General features: G+C 38.5%; 1 protein-coding gene across 4 annotated transcripts in view; it reads left to right on the forward strand.

The window, feature by feature from the left end:
- Window positions 1–24903, forward strand: part of DENND1B (DENN domain containing 1B) — a 168517-nt gene that overhangs the window by 18765 nt on the left and 124849 nt on the right. For all 4 annotated transcript variants that reach the window (XM_087733244.1, XM_087733247.1, XM_087733245.1 and 1 more), the window contains exon 3: window positions 21680–21723. In XM_087733244.1, coding sequence (XP_087589370.1) covers window positions 21680–21723 — 44 coding nt within the window. The remainder of the gene's footprint in view (window positions 1–21679; window positions 21724–24903) is intronic.

Raw genomic sequence — 24903 nt, forward strand, 5'->3', positions numbered from 1 at the left:
TTGCTTTGCTCCTCTAACCTTGTCCTGTGTTAGAAAGCTGGCCAAGCAAAGCTAGTAGGTTTCTGTGACTGTTAACGGGTGAATGGCTCCCTGTAGTATATGGAGAGCAGCTAGGAAACGTAGGAAGAAAATCCAATGAGCAATGACTGACTTGAGAGAGGGAGCAGGTTAGGATTGCACTGGTGTGTAGCATCGCTCTTCATGTCCTTGTTTTTAGAGGGGAGAATATTGCTGAACTCTGCTCCCAAAGAGTTCAAGGTACCACACAGATGTGTTATATTTAAGATAACAGAGTTTATTTGATTCTTTCTTTTTATTCAGTAAAAGCTAGGTTAATGCGCAGGGAGTAGTGATGTAGACTATGAGGTCTTGTTAGTTCAGGCTGAAACTTTTGCTGCATTCGTAATGTGTTTGTAGCATTTCAGAGCATCTGATAATTGCTTCTGGTAATACTGGATCAGTATTGGTTTCCATGTAAAACACAGGATTTAAAAATAGATTCAATATTTTAAAGAACTATAAAAATGGATGAATCTGCTATGCTTTCTTTTCGTTATCAAAACGTTCCTGTATATTTAACAAAGAAATAACAAACACTAAAGTGCATTTTTTTTTAAAGCTGCTGTAGAGTTTAATTCCAAAAGCAAAACAAATAAGTGATGTATTCACTTACCCTTTATTAGAACCTTTTTTTGGGGAAAAAATGAACGGTTGTGATCAGAACTTTCTTAAGTAGTTTTCAAATATTACTGGGGGATTATATTCAGTAACCTTTTTCTTTTTAAATTTAGCTGCAGGGCTTTGTGGTACTTGAAATGACTCATGCATTGTACCACGCCATGAAAACTTATCCCTTTGTACGTGCAGAACTATAACTCCCATTTTTGAAGCCGTTTTAGTAACTGACTAATTGAGATTAAAATGATTAAAGAGCCCAAAAGCGATGGTAGATGAGGAATTCTTTGTGCATCTGTCAGTGTTAAGAAGGGGTTTAGGTGTACATTTGTGTGTAGTTTACTTTCTTACATGTGGTGCTTCTAGGATGGTGCATATTGCATAATTGTTGAGCTGTTAATTTGATAATATGCTTGTAGGTCAGGAATGAAAAACCATTTAAGTAATTTTATCTCTAAGTATAAGAAAGAACAAGATGGTAAACAATAGCATATAGATGAAGAGGACAAAGTAGGTCAACCAAGTCATCTCTGCAGGCTGGTTCTTAAATGCATGTTTTGTGTGCTTGGTTTATAACGGTCTATAAAAGAAAGTTTCCTTAGCATATCAGAAATGAGATTTCAGTATTTTGCTCAGTAGCTTAATAAAGTCTCCTCTTAGTGCAGTTGGTTCCTTGTTTTGCTGTCTTCTCATTTTTAGTTTTAATTTTGGGTGTAAGTGTATGTGGGAGGAAGTTGTGACTGAGGCTTTTTGTTAAGGAGATGCTCTGTAATTTGAACAACAGAAATGTATTCTTGAATTAGACTTCTCTGTTTGAAAATTTATCTTTCAGCAGTTCTGTGCAAAAGGAAGATGTTGCTTCTTATCCTTGGGGCAAGTAAAGATTCTGGGGTTTTTTCATCGCAGATGAGTTATCTGTGCGTTCCTTGTTTAATGCATATATGATCTCTGTGTGACGGCATGTGTCTCCTTTTGCATAACTGTTAAGACACTGGCTAATAAAACCAGCTGAAGTTAGCCACAGCAGGTGTTGCAATTCAGTGATTTAGTGATACTGGCCAGCATGACCTGAATCTAGCTGAATGATCCAGAAAATTTCTTCTGAGATATGCTAAACTCTACTTTCCAGATCTGGCAGCTTAAAATGGGTCTGATGTTGCTGCAAGGACCTCAGCGTGCAGTCTTTGAAAAGAGGGCTGCCTGCTTGGAACAAAACGCCTGAACCCCCAGTCTAAAGTACGAATCCTTTCCTGCACTGGATGCAACTTCTTTCCTGTGTGGATGCAAAACTAAACTGTTACCCATTTCTAGCGGTCTCCAAAAGTGTCAGGACCCCCTTTTGCCTGTATGAAAACTGCTCTGTCCCTCCTCAGCACAGATGAAAGGGGATGGGCCTGACTGAAAGTGTTTGGAGGGCTGACCCCCGGCACCTGCTCCTTGCGGTTGCGTTCCTGGTGTGACTCCATTCTTGTATTTCTAACTGAAAGAAAAATGGAAGATGTGTCAAGATACAGATTCTAGCCTCTAGACAGAGAAGAAAAACTGTGAGCAGGCTTTGCAGGAGTTCATTCCCCCACCCATGTGTGGCAGCGGGTGGTGGCAGGAGTGGGCGCTGTGTGCCTTGTGTCACTGCCCGAGCCCACCTTGGTCTATGCCAGCTTCCTTTCATGGTGTGCATACCCATGGTCAGCTGCTTAGGTTTGGAAGTTGGTTAAAGCTGTCATTTTTTCTCGTGGCTCACAGCAGACCTGTCTTGTGCAAGCACACTTGTTTTTGAGCCCCCTTTACACCCCTGGCCTCTGCAGCATCCTGGGGCAGTCCTGTCTGTGGCTGCGGTACAGAGTTTGTAAGCAGTGTTTCCTTCTGTTGGTTTTAAACCTGCTACTGTTGATTCATTTGGATTATAGGCTTTGTATTACAAGAAATAGGAAGTAAATATTTCCTTTTCACCTTCACTTGCATCATGGGTGATCTTTTATCCCCCCACAGCTGGCTCTCTAACCTGAAGAGTGTAATTTGTTGAGCCTGACCATGAGTAGGTGCTTTTCCATACCTATGATATATCCCTTTGTATTCTTCTCTCAATCTTTTTTGGTTTTTGGGGAGAGGGTGGTCATAATTATGTGAAATATCCAAGGTGTCATCGTGTTATGGATTTCTATAGCAGCAGAGCAAATGATTCACAATTCCCACCCCCCCCCCCCCATGCTTGGAAGCAAATGTTTCATCACTTTTACCCGTGGTGGAGAATCTACTGTTCATTGTTACAGCAACAAGATTATAAATATATAGAGTTGTAAAAACAAACATCACCACACCCAAACAAAAACTTTTTGAGTTCTATGTCTGTTTCTAAAGCTTCAAAGCAGTAGGTCATCTGATCTCATGTAGTGCAGTTTTTCACAGTATTTTTTTCCTGTTTGGTATGATGCTATGGTGCTAAACGTGGGGTCAGAGAAGAGAACATAAAAATGGCCCAAAATTTATTTTCAGTATAAGAAGAATAATCTTGGATTTTTTACTTCTAGCCACAGGGAGAATTTCAAAGTGTTCTGATTTTTAAATCTCCCGTGTTAGTATTTTTTTTTTTTCTCTCAGTAACCTGGTTTAGAACTAAAAATAGTAATGAATTGTAAGAAAATAAATCTGTTTCTATTATCATACTCTTGGGTTAATGCTCTGGATTTGTTCCTTCTCAGATGTTTTGTCTATCTAAAATCAGTTTGCATATATCCTCTGTGACCGGCCTACATATCTGTGAAAATGTGCATCTTGTGGAATCACACTCACAGTGAATATCTATAAACAAGCAAGTTCTTTGGTACCATGAGCAGGATTATAGTATTAGATCCTCTGTCGTTGTTCTTCTGTGGCAGCTGTGTTGTTTTGGGAAGCTGAGGTTCCTGTGTAGCGCTACTCGGCTTCAGAGAAAATGGTTATTCTATAGTTTTGAATTTAATGCCCTTAAGTCAGTAGTTACTGATTTGGCCAACCTATTTAAAAGTAAATTGAATGATGATATATCAAGTTGAGCATCCATTGCTATCTTGCACTGAGAGGACGTTGTCTGCAAAGAAGGCAGAGTGCAGTGGACATGGAGCAGAAGGCATATCTGATCCGTGGTGTAGAAGGCAACCATTTTCCTTTCCAATTTAATTATACTAAATGCCTTTTTATTACTATTTCTTTGTATCACTTCTGGAGATTAGTGATAATATGGTAGGGTTTATGTATGATAACTTCAAGTAAAAGTAGTTCAGTACAAGCCCGAGGGTGTTTGTGCTGTTGCTGTAGTGCAGCAGGCGCTGCTGCCAGCGACTGTAGTGGGCAATACACGTCTGCTTGGTAAGTGGTCCAATGGTCAGTCATAGGAAAGATCAGAGCTGAAACATATCAGAGGTTGATTTAAATATTTTTATAGCTGAAGATATTAACACCTAGCACTCTCTAGGCATGACAGTAACTATCCTGTGTGGAACTTTTTTTTTAGAAGAGCATTACAAGGAACATTAAAATACTCAGGCTTCCTAAGCATGACTGTCCTGTGTGGCAGAGGGAGATGGTGGCATGTGCCTGATGTCTGATACTTCATGAAGATAGAGAAGGTTATCTCCTGTTTTCTCCCTCCTTCACAAATCCAACCTATTCTACCTGTTGAGAGAATTGAGGTTGCTTTTATTCCCGTCCTGGGGCATTGCAGTTATGGTAGTGTTTGTTTCAAGGCTGTCAAGTCCTGTTGCTTTCCACATACTGCTGCTGTGACCAGGCCCTGTGGGGTAGCTGGTGAGGGATAGATGTGGGGTTTGGTTTTTCTTTGTTTTTCCTGTTGTGACAAGGATGATTGCACACTTTCTTGTTTCATCACAAAACACACTTTAAAAAACAAACAAAAGCCCAAAAAACAAGCAAACACCCTCACATTCCCCCAGTCAAGCAACCTATGCCAAACAGCAATCTGTTTGCCTCTTATTTTGAGACACTCTGGATCTCTTTTTCAAAGCAGATTGGCGAAATTGGTGAGAGAGATTCATTTCCTCAGCTGTGGCTTATTCTCCTAGCAAAGCCCCGGGAACTCTTTCCAAAATACACACTCAAGAGAGGCCATAAGAACTCCACAAAGATGCAAACATCTATTTGTTTGCAATAGTGAATTCTTTTCAGTGATTCACAATGTGTCATATGCTTATTCAAACATTAAAATATTGCTCAGATCTAGGGTTTTTTTTGTGGCCTGCTTGTGGATTTTTTTTTTCTCAAGATGAAAGAATATATTTTTATTAATGTTAGTCCACTTCAGTAAACTTTCGTGCCACTGTGTATTATTTATGCTACAGAAATGCAAGTGTTACAAAGAAACAAAATACAAGTCATTGCAGTGTGGGGTTGTTTTTCCCCCTCCCGCCCCTGGAAAATCCCATGGTTTTTCTTCACTCTAACTTTATAGATACTCTTTCTTGCCCAGGGTTCTCCTTTTTTGATGACAAGTGATGCTGAGCACTTACACGTCTTGTTCCATACAGCGAAGCATAAAATACTTCTGTTGCCATCCTTCTGTTATTTCAGTTGCTGAAGATGACTGGGACAGTGGGCAATACGGATGCTATACTTTCAGTTAATTCTGGAAGATACACTTCTTTTCCTGTGTCTTGAGCTTTGCTTTAGTGTATCCTTAGTGAATATAAAGTTAGGCTCTGTAGATATCTAGAATGCTAGGTGCTTGAGTATAATTTAATAATCTGTGTATTATTTTAAAGACACACATAAGCAATGGCTGCTTGCTAATAAAATGCATTTACTGACCCGTGAGTGAATTGATCCCTATGACTATTTAAAGCTTAGGGCTTTAAAAGTTTTTCTCTTATCTTTATGTTAAACAATGGAAAGTTTTACCGTATGTTCGAATAACGTCTTCATCAGGTTCACAACAGGATACCATAGTTAATTTTCAGTTGAGTGCTTTACAGGATTTTCTTTTTGCTGGCTGGTTGGGTGAAAGTCTAGACACTGAGAGACGAGGCCTGAGAGGGGCCTCACAATATCGTTATTGTGAATGGTAAGTAGGAGCAGCTTCCTCTGATGTACAGACTCCATGCCCAAACCAGTAGTACAAAGGCATAGCTTTTGTTCAAGGGGATAGGGGCTAATCCGAATGCTGCACACTGTGAAAAACCTTTTATGGAAGGGGGGAAAAACTTGCCTTGAAGGTGAGAGGTCAGCAGTTTAACCTCTGACCATAAAATAAGAGACTACCGAAGAATGGGATGAACAAGGGGGAAAAATACTTCAAGTACTCCATCCTTTGTTTATCAAAAATGGGTCAAGCAAATGAGTGTCAGGAATGGTTACAGGAGTTCTGATGGGACGCAAGTGAGTCTGAAGATGTGTGCTGTCTTAGCTGCACGTTGCGACAGAGTTTGGAGCTTGCATAGCTCTCTTCTCAAATGCTTGATAAAGGAAATGAAAATTGAATCTTTCAGCTACCCTTAAAAGTACAGTTACTCTGCTCTCCTTCCCAGCCCGGATCAGATCCTTTTTTAAATTTGGGGTTTTTTTAATTTTAATTTTCCTTTGCATAAATTAACATCCTAACATAAATTAACAGCCTTTTAACTGTTTCCACTGTTTCTGGATTGTTTTTTTTGAAGTTCGTAAAGAAGCATCGCAGTAATAACCTCTCACACACGTTCAACAGGCAGTGAGATGGGTCTCTAGTTAATGCCGCGGGTCTTTGGGTGGTCAGTGCTATTGTACAGCAGCAGGGGAGAGCTGTTTCCAATCTTTGTGCAAAGGGAGTATGGAGGCTTTCCCCTCTGATCTCATTTTGGTATTATCAGTGCTGGGAATTTAGTCGCAATCCAATTAGAAATGATGGAAGTTATGTTAACTAATAGTTAAGCCTCCCATATTCTCAGGTCCACCCGTTTGGACTAATTGTTTACGCTACTCTTGACCCAGGCTGGCAGAAGATACCAACAGTGATTAATATATTTGGTGCGTTAAAGCTCCCTGCCTGGCATACAACCGTTCCTTGTGCTTCACTACATCCAGCCCACGAGAACCATTACTCTCCTCCCTCCCGGTCACTCCCAGCATGCAAAAAAGCAAAGAAGACATAATGCCTTGCTTGTGCACCTCTGGAAGTTTTATACTTCACTGGCCATAGATGTGTTTTATATATGAGGTAAATTCCTCTTCCTGCTTCACACAAAGGGATTAAAGCTAGGCTTTGTTGTTGACCCTCTTCACATGTCACATCTTCAAACATTTGCTTATGACCTGGACAGCTTTAGGCCCCTTGCATTAAGAGAAGTGATCAGTAACCACCAGCATTCCTCAGCCAGCCAGTGGCAGGACTTCTCAGCACTTGGGGACATATAATTTGGTACATGCTTGATTTTATTTGCGCTTGGATATAGCACAACCTCAGACGTCATGCTTCCTCTGACCCTTGGCTGAGCTTAATCCTTCATTTCTCAATTTCATGTGTACATCTGTCTTTCTTGTTTTTAATTATATAGGGGTAAATTCCTCAGAAAGGTATTACTAAGTGTACTTCCGTGGTCTGACATATCTTCAAATGAGAGGGAAGTCTCTTCATTCCCTTTACGATCCTTAGAAACCCTTTTGGGTTTACTGATTTTAAAATACAGTGTTTTAGTGTAGAGCTTGTCAAATCTGCAGAGTTGTTTAAATTTTAAATGAAAGACTTAGGATTGTGGCTGTTGCTGGACATACCTATGCAGGTGATTCCTATAGCTATTAAGTGAAAGTAAAATGAATAACCCATTATACTCTCTTTGCCCTGCTATTAATGGGTTAGTTTTGTAACTTTTTCAGTGGGCAGCGTTTAATATGAATTGTGACCCTTTAGGCTTTTCAAATTTGATGGGATAAAATGGTGTTTTCAACCAAAAGGACTGACATTTTTGCCGTTGGGGAAGCATCAGAAGTTAAAAGGTTTATGCATTTTAGAGTAGGTGACCTTCTAGTATCTTGTATTTGAATTTGGAAAACAAGAGATACAGTTTCCCCCCTGTAATTATTTCTTCTGGAATCTTTAAAAACAATCTAAGCCTCTTCTATACCTTGTAGAAGATGACCGGTGATGTCGTCATGTTCTGGAATAGTACGTCATGCAACATGTCCATATTTCAGGAAGAAAATGGGTTAAAACTACTGCTGTACGTAGTTTGTATCTCTTTGCTAAGTTCTTTTTTTCTGACTAATTGCTACAGTGGTAGAAAACTTCGTAATAAAAATTACTCTATGTCTCAAAAATAAAGTTTCGAAGTCAGTCATGCATATCTTAAGGTGGTATATTGGTTGTGGGAAAGCAAATGGTAAATGAGCATAGACTTGAGCTAGAATAGGATTTTATTTCTAGAATCTTAACTGTCCCTTTTCCCTGAAGAAAGGAGGTATGCTTTACAGTTTTAAGCAGAATGTTATTCTGTGGAATTTACCTACCCTGAAAAGAAATCCTGTGCAGGTGGATGGGGCTTTAGGCTCCAGTTCTGCCCTGAGTGTGCTTTTCAACATATGTGGACAAGACACCCAGCTCACAGGCCTCCTTTTTTGTCTAGAGCAGGTTAGTCACCTTGACAGGAATGAAGAGTTTTAGCAATAATAAGTCACCTGAGATAACTTGTTAAAATTAAGATGTGATATTTGCACATCCATGGTTTTTCAAGTCTATTTTTAGTCTTTTCAGTTTTCAGAAATAAGTCGATTTTCCCTGCTCTGGCAAGTGTGCTGATTTTGTTTATCAGAGTGATGGAAGGCTCAAGATAAGAGAGTAATCTGAGGCTTGCTTGAGAGAGAGTATGTCTTTCTACTTGAAAGGTGCAGCAGTGTTTTCGTACCTTGTATGTTTTCATACTAATTATCAAAACAATTAATTAAAAAGGTGCTATAAGGAGATACCTTACTTTATATAGGCATAATTTACAAATACATCGTATCCCATTGATTATGAAATTGTCAGCATGGGTGATTATGGTTAGACTTCATTAATAAAAAAATGGAATTAGTTATCTTAAAGCAAAGCAACTTCTCTTTTATCTAGCTGCATATTGAACTGTTCTGGATGAGAAGTGCATGCATGTGGTTAATGATTTGTTTCGTCTGCAGCGTAGTGTATCTTAGCACAAGAATTTGCTTGTCTGAAAACACCTTAATACTTCCTCTGAAAATTCATTTTTATGCCTTATGAAGACTACTTGGCACCTGTGATTAATTCTTAGTATTTGTAGCTTTTTTGTTTTCCTGATAAATGACCAATGAGACAATGGTGTTTTCTTGGGGCACATCTGGTCATGACTTAAATTTGTGTTTAGATCAGAAATTATTAGCCTTTAGCATTGATTTCAACTATTCACCCTTTCTGGTCTAGGTTTCGGAGACATAATAGAGCTCAACTATTTCTCCTAGAGGTGAATTCCCTTTTGTTTTCAGAAACCAAATGAAGAACAAAGGGGAAAGCTCCAGGTAGTTATCAAACTGTTACCAAACCATACCAATCATGCTTTCAAGGCTTCCTGTGGCGAGGGTGCAGCCATGGCAGCAGCGCTGCCCTACTGGTGGGGACGGCGAACATATGGGAGGACAGCGCACAGGTGTGAAATGACCAGAAGTGGTTAGTGATGTGGGCCTTGTACGTAACCTGAGGTTTGTGTAATGATCTACGTCACGGAAGAAGCTGGAGATACAAAATGGCTACTAGAATCATACAGCCCCTCCAACATGTGGAGGACATAATAGCAACATCTGATCCTTTCATGCAACTACTGAACACAGGGAAATTGTGCAATGAGAAGGGCGGTGGTTGAGAGTAGACCTTTTTATGAAAAATTTCTTACAGATTAATGTAATATAATATGTAATATTACATGCAGTGTCATATATTTCAGCTTCTTGTGCATTCTGCGTGTTGATGGCTGTTACTGTTGTGCAGGTTTATATGTGCATTCTGAAATATTAGCATCAGATTTATTTGGTAAATTGATGGTTTTAGATGAGACATAACCTTAATTTATGCTGTTGTTGATTTGTTAATAAGTCATTCCTTGTTCTTTCACATCAATAATAATAATAATATTTTTTCCCTTGCTAATATTTTTGACTGCTCTGTATCTGGTGCATACACATGCATTACTCATGGTTTCCCTGTTCTCATTGCACTTCTTTCTGCTGTAATGCTCTTTGGAAAGTAAAATTAAGACCTTCATTACTTAAGAGGCAGAAATACTCAGTTCAAACATATTGATGGCCCATCTTTCTGTAATACTGTCTTCCTTCCTGTAGTCCTTATCTGCCCATCCCCAAACACCCTGTTGCTCCTCTGAGTGCATGCAGATCTGTTTCTTCTCTTCTTTCTACTCTGAGTGGCAGTAACCACTCTCCGGGCCACTTCTTTGCCTCTGTGACCAGATAACCCACCAGCTGCAGCCTGACTGGTGTGCCCTGGCTTTCTGATCAGCGAGGCAGCCAGGCCTGGGTCGGGCTCCCACCCAGCAGCGTAGCTGTGTACCTTGCAGGGTGCCTTCATTGATGTAACTGCTTCTGACATACATTCTTGTACTTTTAGGACAGCTAGTTTCAGTGCAGACTGCTGAAATGGGAGAAGAAGGCTTCTGACCTTGCCTTCTGGAAAGGCTCAATTTACAAAGGATGTGTTGAGTTCTGACCACACGTGGGACGTGCGAGTGCAGCGTGTTGTTTTGAACTTTAGCTTTTTCTATTGGGGTGAAATATATTGTCTGCTATTATCACACTATTAAATTAATTTTCACTATTTTGTGCACGATTTATTTGAGATTCCACTGGATGAAGAGGCATTAGGCATTGAGGTTTCATAAGATAAAATAGTTTTGCACTCTAACCACATCACAGTTACTTTGTAATGGGGTGTAAATTGAAATCATGCCTCTACATCACCCTCCTACTTTCCTGTTCTGAAAAAATAGTACTTTAGAAATCAGTACAGAAACGTAACTCTTCTGTTTTATCACTGAAGTATGTGATACCAGGAAATGTCTTGGAGAGTTTCCTGGTTATTGAATGTGCTTTGGGGTTAGTAACGCATAGAGACTGGAACCCAGATCTCTTGCCTCCAGGGCAGCAAGACACAGTACCATTCTGGTTACAGCCCCTTTACGTATATTGGGATGCCGTTTACATCCCCTGTTTTACCGATCCTGCTTTGACAAATAGTTGGGAATTTTGACCTGAGTAAAATAACTAACCCTGGGCTTGCATGGAAATGTCCTTTTTTTTTTTTTTTTTTTTTATGCATGTAAATATTCTTCTGAATGAAAAAGAATTAATTTTTCCAAGATCTCATAAGTCATTCCAGGTTTCCAAATGCGAGGTTATGCAGCCGGTAACTGCCAGGACTGAAAATCAGAGCGTGTGTTTTCTAATTCCTGGCGTGTTGCGCTTCTGGCTGGGCCCACGTTCTAGCTCTGCTGAAGCAAAGAGGGACAAATATAAATGAAGCTGAAGAAGAAAGGATGTAATTTTTTTTCTTGCTGCCCTCTGTAACTACTTTGTGACTCTTCAGAGCTTTGAAGCAGGGTAGAGAGAAAGGTGCAGAGAGGTGCAGCTATGACAGAGTTTGTTTTACTAAAAGATCAATATATTTTCCAGTAGGAAAACACCAAAGAAATAAATTGGATTAACCTTCTGCTGTCTCTGTTGTTCCCCTTTGAAAGGCTTGACGAGGGAAAAGTGCCTGGTTTGGGAGCATCCCTGGGAGGGATATGCCATGGAGCCTGTGCTCCTGTCCTGGGAGGTCCTTGGCGGGGATCAGAGGGGTCTCTGCCCCAGGACATCAGGTGCCAAAGCCACAGTGCCTCTGCTGGGTCAGCCTGAGCCCCTTGCTCTCAGCGTGCATTGTGTGCGGTCACTGGCTCGGAAACTTCTGGGAGACCCTTTCTTAATGTTTTCTTTGTTTTCTATGGAAAAAAACCCAAGGTTTGGGTATTCTGTGTAAGTGGTTTGGTGAATGACTAGAATATCTTCAGTAGCTGTGCAGACTAATACTACGGGGGACTCGTAACATCAATGCTAGTGTAAAGGTTGTTTTATGTACTCTTTTTGTCCTGACCATGGCTATTGAATTCTGAAACACGAGTGCTTCGTGATAGAGTGAGAATCTCAGCTGATTAGAGGTTTATTAGCTGTTGGAGTAACACTGATCTTTCTGTAAGCAACCTCCTAACCTACTCTTGTGTTTTGTTCTTATCAAAAGTTTAGTGTTGACTTTCAAGGATTGGTATGTGAAAAATGTCAAAACATTGATTTTCAGCTGCATGCTGCCTGCCATAGACAAATTGGGGCTGAATGTATGTGGGCCAGCCTCTAAAATTTTTTGTTGATTCTTGCTCACATGGAGGGCCCTTGGGACAGATGGCCCCTCGCTGTTGACGGTTCGATTACAGTGATCACCCACAGCTTCTGAGGAGTGCGAAGAAAAGAAATTGCTTTCTTTGTCAAGGTGTTTTCAATTCAATTCTCACCCATTAGCCCTGTTTGGTTAAGTTTTGAATTACTCCATCAGGTGACTGATGAGTTTATTTTTGCCCCCCAGTGGTATTAAAATGGATTTGGTATAAGATGGAAAGCAAAGGCAAAAAAAGATTTGTGCTTATTGATCAGTGCTCCTTCATCTTTATTCTGGTTTAATGTATCATGAACAACCAAGATAAAAATGAACACTGAATCAGAATAGGCTAGAAAATATATATGTGTATAAGATATTTTAATTATTTTAGATCTGTGAACTGTTTACACATATAGCAAACTATATACGTAGGCTATGGCTAATCAACGTGATTGTTATGGTTTTAGAGCTTTGTGTAACTGAGAATGTTTATGATTGTTATAATTTAATTTGTAGCAGATTGGTATGTATATAAAATTATGAAATGTTATCTGATATAGTCAAAGCTTTCATAGTCAGACGTGTTTCAGCTGTGGTGCTGTAGATGTTCTGAGGAGTAGGAAACAGCCAGGCCAGGTCCCGGTTCTCAGTGCTGCTCTACTTCTATCCTTTCCTACCACAGCCAGTAAGCAAAATGTGAAAGGTTTGAATTTCATATAGACAACGTTAATTGTAATGGGAGAATGAGAGCAGGATAAAGATAGAGAATTTGGAACTATATTTTTGTAACGTACAATAATATTCATTCTCTTTCACTCATTATTGTTCATTTCATTAGATCACTGCACAGCCTGTCTGGTTGAAGCTTCTTTGAACAAGAGACCTAGTGACAGCAAAACAGAAGTATTCTGTTTTGTAAACCTTTCTCAAACATTAGCAAGGACTTAAGGCATATATGGTGCTCACTTGCTTGTTCTCTTGTTACCCGAGTTCTTAGATCCTCGTTTTCATAAGCTGTAATTCACTCATGATTACAAGTTAAAAATAGGAAAATTAAAAATAACACTATGGCTCCAAAAGGCATACAGTTGTCGTCATACTTTACAAGCTCATTCTAAAGACTTACCAGGTAAAAGAAACTCCTGCTTATCTTGCGAAGAGACCAAATGAAGGCTGAACATATTCATTTTATCTGTGCACTATCTGTGCAATGAACTCTCACCCTGATTAAGGTTTTATCCTGAAGCATGGCTAATAGCATTGCAGCCAAAAGGACCCTTTCTTTCTGTCCCTAGTTAGCTGAAATGACTTATTGCTCTGTCCTTCAGTGGTAACAAATTCTTGGGCAAAAAGGGATTGACCTGCAGCTCTGAAGGAGGTGGCAAGTTGTGGCTAGAAGTTTTAGCCACCTACTTGCTCATAAAAGGGAAAAAGTGCTTATTGCATAGTTTGAGTGTGCTACAGACAGGGAAATTGGAAAGATCAGAGCAACTGTCAGGTCCAAAATCTGTAGTTGCCATCAGACAAAGCCCCATATCTCTACAATGCACTAGGCTGAACCTTGCACATGATGAGTCGGAGTTCAGTATTTGCACACTGTTTTCACATCCTTGATTTTCCAAATACTTTGAGGAACCACTATCACAGAAGTTAAAAGTAGAAGTTCTTGAAAATAATTCTATGGTAAACTTTGCAATCAGTAAATATATTGCATGGCTTTGCAGTGCGATGTACATATCTCAGATTCACACACTGCGGTACAGATCATGAGCTGTTAATACTTTGATGGGGTGGTACTAACTGCATGTAAAAGCTGTGGAGTTGCCGTGACGTAATGCTGCGAGTAGCGACTGAGTTGGACACGCTGACTTCAAATGCGAGCTGTGTTTGTGTGGAGTAGAGAAGAATGTGGTGTGTGTGGTTTTTGTTTAAAGACCAAGTGACTCTTACAGCTGTGGATTGTTTCTTTGCTTTCCTGTGTATTAGAAACAAAATTCTGAAATTCCACAAACGTGGTGTGAGCACTGGTATCTTGAAACCACTTAGTAAGTTACGTGTCTGTGAAAAGAGTCAATTAAATTCTAAGCCACTTGATAAGCCCATGAGTAATTTGGGTTACTTGTAATTTGGGGCATTTTTCAAGCATAAGTCCTACAGAAATTATTTTAAACTATGATACAGTTTTCAGTTTACTTGAAAGCCTGCCCAGCTTATGTTCAGCTACAGTTAAAAGCAGTTTCCTTGGGAACAGCTTCCTTGCGGGAGGAAGACGTTTTCATCTTACCTGTGAGGACTCAGTCTTTGTAATTATGTTTCTGAACCTGACTGAAAAGGCACTGGTATAAAAATCACATTTCTGATTTGCAAATGTGCAACCACGAAGACTTACAGGCGACAGCTACTGTGACTATAACTGAGGCAGGCTAGTAAAATGTTATTTTCCGTTTTCCCTTTCTTAAAGGGCGGTATTTAGTGTGTTGTTTGACACTGTTGTCATTTAGTTCACACTTTACTTTGTATGAGAAAAATTAAAAGGAAAAATGTCAAAAGTCACACATTCCAAATATCTCCTTCAATGCCAGTGAGAGTCAGGTACCTTCACTGCCAAAATAGTTTTTCAAAATGGGGTATAAGCTTTATAATCAGTTGGACAAGGCAGAGGCCACTGGTGTGGCGAAGGGAACGGGGATAGGAGACACCTGGGTCCTGTGTTCTGGCCACGCTGTGGCTTATTTTGAAAGGCAAGTCCAGGTCCAGCACCTTGCTCAAATGTGCTGCTGAAGTTCCCGTGTAAGCACCTAGAGACCCAGAAAGATCTCAATGTATTAATATATAGCAGGACAAGCTGGCAAACGTAGCTCCTGAAACTCGTTAACGCTTTTCTGTAACTGGCATGATTGTATAGTGTCAGTATTTAGCTCTTAAAATTGTCAGTGGTCAAGCACTCAATATTACTGGTCTTTGACTGGAAGTAGTTGGCTTTCCAGGGGAACGCACCTGTTTCGGTGCAGTGTTTTTTTGCCTTGTGTTCGCTTGCTATTTGCTGAAGTAGCAACTGTTTGAAACTGTGGTGGCAATTTAGGAAGGCACATGAGTGGGTAAAGTGTGAGTAAAGATGATGAAGGTGCTGGATTGTTACGGTTTGGTACAATTTTGTAAATAAGTTCTCTTTTGCTTGTATGAAAAGACTAAGAGCGTGGTTGCATTCTGCAATAAGCTTTCTGTGGAATAGTTAGAGTAAGAACAGACTTAAGGGTCCTGTAGAAGTTTCTTTCAGTGTTCCTTTGATGAGCAAAAAAGTATGTGGACTACATGATTTGCATAAAAGTATACTTTCAAGTATTTTCTACAGTGGCACCTTCATTTGCATATTGTCTTTAATCTGACAGGTTTTAAGTGCCAGAGAAGTTAGTGAGTGTTCCTTAGTTTCACTTTTTTTTTTTTTTTTATGAAGTTGCTTCAATGTATTTTGTCCTTGTTCTTTCTTTTGATTACTGGTGCTTGGAAAATACTGTAACTCCTTCTTCCCCCCTTTTCCGCGGTATCTTGCTCTTCCTCCAGCTGCTGGCGGATGCTCCACTTTGATCCCCCAAACCTGGGAGCTGAAGACCACTGTCACACTCAGATCTTCCTGACAGCAGTGCCTTCTGTTCCCACTGCACCTCTGGCACTTCATGTATGAAACTGTTAACAAGCAGATTTTAATATGATATACAGAAGTCTTTTTTTGCAGGAAGTAATCTTTTTATGTGAATGCTGGTTTTTTCATCAGATGATTTCATCTGTGAAAACGCTTGGGTTGCACATTATGGTTCATGTCTTATTTTGTTTCTGAATCACTGTTGTAGTAATAAAATACTATATTGATACAAAAGCATCATTATAATTATTGTTGCAGGTTTCTGTCAAATTATTTTAAGTATGTAGCAGATTTTTGCCTTTGAACAGTAGCAGTATTATAAACTTGGTTTAGAGAACTAATTTTTTATTGCTGAAAACTACTTATTCTAAGAAAATCAATTCCGCTTATTGCTTAAGCGTGTGTTTATAAAGCTGTTCCCTGAGATAATGATATAGCATTTCAGCTTTATTAATTGCATTCTTGTGTTCATGTAAGAAAAACAATCTGGAACTTCTTTTTCTTCCAGACAAGAAAGAAGAACTGTCTGCAATAAGCTTTCCTTTGCTGCCTTCCTTTTCCTCACTGTGTTTCTTGCCCACCCCCATAACTCCTGGCCCCAGTCTCTTCTTTCCCCTCTGCACTGACAGCTTTTTTCCAAGGAATATCTTTATAGCATCAGAGCAAATGTAGCTGGAGTGATACTGAGCAGTCATATAGTCCATTCCTCTGTTCCAAGACGTGACCAACTCTGCTTGGCAGTCTTTTTGTCTATCCTGCTCCGTAAAACCCAATGATGAAGATTCTTCCTCTCCAGGCGGAATATTGGACTACTTAATTAATCCATTTCATTTTACCTTAGCTGTGTTTTTCTGTCTGAAATCATTCTCTCTTGCTATCAAGAGAATTACCTGAGATGATGTTTCTCAGCATGTGTTTGTAATTTCTGTTCCATTACCAAATTGAATGTCTGCTAATTAGCTTATCCTGTTGTATTTTTGGGTGATGTTTATAATCTGCAAGCTTAATGATTGTGAAGAGTATTTTTAGAGTATATTTAACTACTGAATTTTTGGGAAAGTTACCACTCAGAAAGCTTTATTTTTTTGTCTTTCTGAATGCACTACTTCTCTAATCTACTCTATCATGAGAAATAGTACTTTTATAGTTTCTTAGATTTGTTACAGAAGTTGAAATGTGTTAGAATTGGTTTTCCTAAAAATACAGATGATGTGCTTTATGAAGTTACCTCTATGGGAATAGATCTTTGGGGAGGAGTTGAAGATATGCATATGTTTTCCTCTTCTCTTAGTGTGTATCATACTTGCCCGCATTTTTCTTGTGGAGCAGTTCTAGATTGCATCATTTTGAATACTTTTGTTTTTAAGCATTGCACGTGACTCACTTTTCTCTTTGTATCAAGTGTGCTGTACTCTAAATTTTGGTCTCTCAACAAACCTTTCCGTGCTTGTCTCTTTTCTGAATTGTACCAAGAGTTGCACCTGCTTCTAATCGTGGTCCTCAGGGGCTTAACTGGTTCTTTCTGAATCTTATTATAAAAAGCTTTCTTTTAAAATATGTATAAACAGAGTTACATGATCGCAAATTATGCAAAAGTAGTCAAATAAGTCAAATGTCACAAGTTATGTCTAGCAATGTGTGCGTGAGCAGCAGCCTCACAGTGGTGTGAAATTCGCACCTGGGAGACGTACTTTACAATGCTGTAGGATATTTAGCAAAGGAATTTTCAGACGTTGCTGGTACATGCTAAGATGTACTTTTGTAAGAAATGTCTGTCCTGGGTGCTATAGGGATAGGAAGAAGTGATGCTTGTATGTGCATATATATATATATATATATATCTACTTACACATGCAACGCACAAACCGTTTTATGTGTGCACTTAACAATTCCCTCTTACTACTACAGTTACTTAGACTTGGCGCAAAGTGTTTGTCCCAGAAAGTCTGTTAAAAAAAGAAAACAAGGAGAAACTCAGTAGTTCCTCAGCCGGCTATAGCAACAGCTATTTTTGAGTGATTCTCATCCTTTCACCCATAAAATCAGCATAAAATTGACCTAACATTGCCAGATCAGATGGGGTATCTGGAAAGTAATCCTCGGGGAAAAGAAAATTCAGTCTTTGTGAATCTGAAGATAAAGTGCATAAAGTTGCAGAATCGGATTATACTTTCTCTTTTTATTTCTAAATCAGTACTCTTTTGTTTCTTCCTTTGTAGCACTTGTGAGAAAGATGTGTCAGATGCTGCCTGAGCCTAGCTCCAAAAGCAGAAACAAACATAATCTTTTGAAAAAAGCCCAACCCCTGACTCAGATAATTATGATAAAATCGCAAGGCTTTTTATAGGTCTTAGGGTTTGGTTTCAGAGAGTGAAGGCATAGAAAGAATATAGTAACCTTTATTTTTGAAACACAAGTCGCATCAGATCTTCTTACTTAATAAATGTATGGCAAGTACCTACTAAAATAACCGGTTAAAAGCCAGTAATAACAAGTGCAAAACCCAGCTCAAAGCAGTTGGACAAGTCTTGGAGGTGTATAATTTTTCCTGAATGTAGCACTGAATGTTTTTCTTGAATTGAGTTAGGAATATTTTTTAAAATGTTGGCTCTTTTTTGTTTTCACGAAGGAGTATTAAGAGTATTATTCTGCCTGTTTAGATCACATGAATTTAATTATCCTCTCATGATATAAATATCCTTTCAAAATATATGTTGTTATACCTGTAGTTCAGTGAACTGGAATTTACTTCAGAGTTGTTTTTATTATTTCAAATGAGACCAAAGTAGTACGAGAGAGCCCTAATAACGTGAAGTAAAGATGGCAAACTGAGCAGGACACTAAATTAGAGTTGCAGGTTTTATATCTGGTAGTATATCAGGGCACCAAAAGAAGTTATTGGAGCTGCTGGTCTTGTTGCCAGTAGGTAAAAGGCGCTCCTGTGAAATGTAATTCAGCTCCATTGGCACGTCACTGAGGTGTGAAGATATTACCCATTTTGTGACCCCAAACCCCAAGTTACCTAGAGCCAAGTTTTGCTTAATTCTGAGATTATACTTTGCTCCTGATTGTGACCTTTTAAAATTGTGCTTGGTGGTTTTGCTGTTGTGATCTGCTTTCTTTTTTGAAGCCTGGCGGTTATACTCCCACTAAGAAGAGCAAAAGAAAGAAATTACATTTCTTTCCCATTTAGAAGTTCATACATTAAACGTTTTACAAAGTATCAAAAAAACCCTGTGATTTTGTTACTGTGTTGCTAAAGCATTCAATATACTAAATGTTTCTCATGTAACTGTACTTCACATCTGCCGAAATACTCTGTGCGGTTTCATTGCTAGGAAGAGGTGAGCTTGCCAAGTCCACTCCTCCCTGGCGATGCTCCGTCAGCCTGCCTTACTGCAGAACGGTCCGCGCACCTATTTGCAGACAATAACTCTTGTGTTTTGCAATAGAAGCAACTATAAATGGTACGACAAGACTTGGGAAGTTCTGAACAAGAACTAGGTGATAAGAAACGGAACTAGACGCAGCTTAGTAACCAGCTTGCATTTCGTGAGGTCTAGCAAATGCTTAAGGCCAGATTGCTGCCGGGTGAAACGGTCCTGCTTTCTTCTCAGCACAGCTCCCCATTCCCTGGTTTCTCTTCCTTTTTTTTTCTGGCACAAAACCAAGGGTTTTGGGGAACTGATCTAGTTGACGCTGACCTGAAAAATTCCAAATGGTTGGTTTGATCTTGGCCAGTTCCCTCATCTGGTTCAGTGTGTAGCTGTGGAAAAGTCTGCATCAGCAAGAGGGATGATGGTACAGGATAACAAACAAGTATCTGGTACTGGGAGTGCAGTGGGATTGCTCATTTGCAGAGAAATTTGTGCTTGAAATGTTTGTGGAGATATGGCCTTAGATTTGCAAGCTCTTTTAAGGTATTTTTTGGACTCTGCACAATTTCCAGTGGTTTTTAGCAAGTCATGTATTAATTACTTGAGTATTTGATATCTGTTACCGTGCTTGCTGCTCCTTGAATTTGTCAGTGATAACTGTTGATATATAATTACTTTCTTTTTCATTGTACTAAATTAGAATAAAAATAAGAGAACCCTTACAGTATAGGCACTGAGATACTCAAACTCCTCTTGTATCTGGTCATTACACAGATGTGTTTGTGATTTAAATACATGCAAAATAAATGGGAGAAAAGATCTCTGTTTTAAGGAACTGTATTTATTGACTCTCATATTTTTATAAACATAGCATCTTATCTCGTTTCACGTCTGCCTCCAAAAGTTCTTGCTCCCTATATTAGATGCAGGAAGATTCCTTGTGCAAAATACATATGTTTTCATAGATAATAGCTGCAGAACCCTCCCAAGATGTTCTTAGGAGCAAAGATATGCTTGTCCAATAAGCAGAGTCAAATAGCCACGTTTTTGTCTAAAATCTCAATTAGATTTAAATTAGTTGAAAATTAGGTCTGAATTAGGTTGTGTTGATTGACAAATTGAATTTTGCAACACATTCAAAATGTATGTTCCACTGTTGGTTTAACATCTGGCCCGGGGTGAAGGAGGAATACTGGCTTCAGTCTCCAGCTTCTTGTGAGCGGGCCAGCGGCAAACGCGGGCACGGCAGCTGCATGTTGAATAGCAGGATTTGAAATCAGCAGCTGGGAATGAAAATACCATCAATGGCGTTTCCCTTCTATTAAAGCTTCAATTTGAAGCAGCGAACATATGTGGGAGGATGAAGAAGAGTAGAAAACTCTGTACTTTGCCAAAAGTGGAGAACCCTCCGATTCTGATGTAAAATGTAGCAATAAGAAGGAGGTTTCTGGTTTATCAGACAGTGCTAGCGTTAGAGACTGAAGTGGAAATCTGAATACGTTTCCCAGATCTTGGCTCCTCAGAAGACAGGAATCCCAGCAGCTCCAGAGGTAGCCAAGAGGTTGCACTTCTCATCAGGCAGTGTCCCCTGGCACTTACCCGTGGGTTTCTCTGTTCGTTTTATGGCCTTCTGGCACCCAGAGGTGTTGTCGGCCGTGCGGTCAGCGGCAGGAGGATCTGCCTGACATTGGCTAGGACACAAGCAGAAATTGGTGAGCTCTCCCTCTAGTCCAGGCTTTGGCACCGACCTGGGTCTCCCTTGCAGGAAGATGGGTAATTTCACTTTCAGCACACGGACAAATGCTGCTGCTAATCTGTTGTATAGAAGTGCTGTGAAGCTTCATGGGTGCCTGTGATACAGTTTAACAGTAGCACCTCGGGAAGGTTTTGTATCACAGGAGATTAAAAGCTTTGGGGGGGATGAAGAGCATAATTCGGTTTTTGTTGAAAGGTTATGGTTCAGGTCATTGTGTTAGATGCCTTCAAAATAATGTTAATTGTAGACTAATATATGGCCTAAATAACACTGATTATTTTGATAATTAAGTTTATAATAGGTTAATGAAAACTTTAAGATATTATTGAAATGCTGATTTTAAATGGCTCTGAACAGAGAATATTCAAATGTGCTAGCTCTTCTAAACTCATCCTTGAGAGTGCTGATTACATTGGTACTATCTTTAAAATCACAAATTACATTTTTCTATACCGCATGGAGATCTTTGTTTTCCCCTTCTTATCATTTTACATATTTTTTTCCTTGGATGGAAAGCAGTTTTATATCAGTATTTCTTAATTAAATTCAAATGTGAAAATTGAACATGTGCTTAAAAAATGAAGTACTCAAAAGTTAAAAAGAGTTGAATATGAAAATAGTTCAGTACATTATAACCTGCTACTGTGTGTAAAACAACAAACATATAGTTTCATAAATATGAAATAAGCCTTTTTAATAATCCATTATCTTCCTTAGTTTTTAGATACATTTTTGCACTTGCCTCAAAGCTTGACGCTAAGCTGACCCTCTCTTTAATATTCATGTACTCTGACTGTAATACTCTGTTCCTTTGCCTCTGATTAATGCTGTCTGTCAATTATTTACAGATCCAGTGGTACTGTGGAAGTTCCCGGAGGACTTTGGAGACCAGGTTGGAAACATGAGATTGAACTTTTTTTTATGTTAGAATAATAATAAAAAAGCTCTCCTATTCAGCTGTGGAGAGGCAGATGCTAATGATAGCGGGGAAGAAGTCTTCACCCAACTGGTGGCTTGGTGATTAGAATGCCTTTGTGACAGGCATATGCAATAGCAGTTGTAGAGCACTGTATATCATACTAATTCTCTGTATCACCTTATTTTTGATATGAAGTGTTTTATAAGCTGTTTCTGTTGGAAGTGTTGGCATTTTATCTGTTGTAGGATTGAAAATGTGGAAAATTTATCAACAAAACTTTGCCAAACATTGAAGTTATAAATTGTGTTAGCAAAAACCACCAGAACAAAAAAGTTGAAGAGCTACACGTGTATGTCCTTTTAATGTCAGAACCTGTGCGTCCTGTTCCTTTAATCCTTTACAATGCAAAATGTTATGTATTTATTTAATAATATTTTAGAGATACCCTAGTTATTTGCTTGGAAAAAAAAATAATGCTCAGACCCTTAAAAGTGACAATGATCTGAACTTACTGATTTTGAAAGCATTAAAATCCTAGTTTCTATCTGTAATTAATCCTCAAAGGAAAGTTTATACATACAGGACTGATGGATTATTTCACTGTTTGTAGTGATAACAAAGCTATTAATCAGTGTGTTGTGGTTTTTCTTTTCTCCTGGACTATTTTATTAAAGTTATTAATATTAAATTTTAATGGAACTAATACATTTGATTAGTTCAGCAACTTTTAGATGAGTTTCTTCCATGGAAATATTTTTATTTTCATAAATAAAAATACATGAAAAAACTAAATAGAAGAAATATCTCTAACTCAATGTCTCTCTTTGCTTTTTTTACACTGATACTGAGTCAAACATATTCTTCATTGGTAATATCACCACAATGAATGATCTCGAAATACTTTTGTACAGTAGATCTTGATAAATTGTTGATTTTTTTTTTTTTGAAATCAATAATACAAGATTCTCTAAAGATAGCTATAAGCGGATTCATGATGAAAGGAATAAATATACAAACATAGAAGGTAGGATGTCTGGTTAGGGAATAGCATCAGAAACATGTGCAGCTTATAAGATAGTGATAAATGGTACATGAGCAAAGTGTGCCGTTATAGGTTCTTAGCTAGATATCCAGCAAGTTTTGATAATTTTCCTGGCTGCAGAATGATTATCTTCATTGTCATTTGAATTCTTTTTTTCTAGTTTGTTTTGTTCTTTTTCTTTTCCCTAAGAAAGACTTGACCTTAAAAAAAAAAAATTATGTATGAAGAAAAATGGGAGCTTATTCAGTAAGTCGAAGGTTATTCAAAGAACAGCTGGTGTAGAAAAATGATTAGAAGATGAAGCTCACTAAAGACTGGAGGGGAATCATACAAAGATGCAATAGACATACCTAATCTATAAAAACCGGAGTCCTCAGGCAGCTCTCTGCCTTTGGGCTCTGAAAAACCTGCACCTGCACATTGTGTCTCAGCAGTGTAGGGAATCTAGCGTTTCAGGTAAATTGCTTGTGTTCCTGGAAAACAGTATGTTTTAATCCTCGTCCTTGCAAGGGAGCTTTTCCTATTAGAACCACTGAATTTGAACAGAATATATAGCAGCTTCTATAACAAACCCCTGAGCCAAAGCATCAAGTGAAAGCAGCAGAAGCCTTCTGTGCGCATGTGTGTGTGCATGTTGAACTCGGTAGGTTTGGGTTGGAGACCTTGAATACCTACCAGATTTAATTTTTTTAAATGATGAGATCTCACTAGAACTATCAAGGCTAATTTCAATGAAGGTTTGTGGGGAGAATATTAAAAAAAAAAAAAGAGAAAAGAAAAAAAAAAAAAAAAGAATATTCTCCATCCTATTTTCCAGTCGTTTCTATTTTAAATGTAAAATGTGTGAGTTAGTTTTTGGATGTATCCCAAAGAATCATCTTTCCTAAAATCTAAGGGCTGTCTGTTTGCACAGTGATGTGATAACAGTGGGCAAAATATTTTCCTCTCTTCCTGAATTTTTCTACAGTTTATCATGTCACCTTTTTGTTGCTTTCATAATGCAAAGAAAACTTGTCTAAGCCATTTTGATATATTCCTCCTCTTTCTCACATTCGTCCTCTCAGTATGCGTGAACTTTCCAATACTTACTCATCCCTAATCCTCTCTTTTATTCTTGTGGCCTGCCATTTTCTTTTATGCTGGCCAGTATTCTTCTTTTGGTCTCCTTTTTTTTTCTTAAATGTCGACTCTCCAAAATCTTGTTTTGCAAAACATCCCATCTGGTGTGGATGGGATATAGAAACTACAGATGATTAGCAAAAAGAAAAGATTAGTGATTTGTCATAATCACTCGCATGCAGTCCATTAAGTAAAGGAAATATTAAGGTGTAGTTTTGGTACCACAAAAGAATTCGCAAGATTCATTGTTGGTTTCCTTATCTGCCAAGACTGCAGGGAAACCACTTATTTTCTCTCTGGTAATTCTTCAGATGCCAGAATAAGAAGGAAAAGGGAAAAACAGAGAATTGGGAAAGAAAAAAAAAATGCTGCAAGGCAGGAAATGAAAAATACTTCTCTTTGCCAGGAATATTTCAGAAAGTTGGTTTTTTTCTTGTTTTGTTTTGTTTTTTTTGATGGTGGGAGTAATTAATGTTTTAGTGACTCTCAAAACTATCAATTAAACAATGAACTCATGCCAGGTAGAATTCTAAGTACAAAGAACCAGGTTACCATTTCAAAGAAAATCTTTATTTAAAAGTACCCCAAGAGCCAAAAGAGCTAATCTGTTTGAGACATCACAGAGTTACCGTTTACTGTTGTACTGGCATTAATGCTATAAACGTGAGTTTCGCAATGTTTACAAAGTTCTGAATAATCTCAGTAATGTGGAAAAAATGTGAAGATTCCTGATTTGAGCATATATAGCTCTTCTATGGTTATCCTCACAAGCTCACATTTGGATGAGGAATAGGTTGTAGCCATTTAATGGAACATTTTTTTTTTTATGTAAAATATATTTTGAATGTATATGCCTACAGGCTCTGCCTTGTAGTATGTTCAAAACTCCCCTTGTGCTCAATGAAATTTTTATGATAAAAGATGCATGTGTTTTTAATCATGAAATTCCTATTTTGTTTATTCAGACTGGTTAGACTGAAGTTTAATTTCAG

The sequence above is a fragment of the Nipponia nippon genome, unplaced genomic scaffold, assembly GCF_047370975.1.
Source record: "Nipponia nippon isolate SJK-2023a ecotype South Korea unplaced genomic scaffold, ASM4737097v1 scaffold_5, whole genome shotgun sequence".
Taxonomy (NCBI): domain Eukaryota; kingdom Metazoa; phylum Chordata; class Aves; order Pelecaniformes; family Threskiornithidae; genus Nipponia; species Nipponia nippon.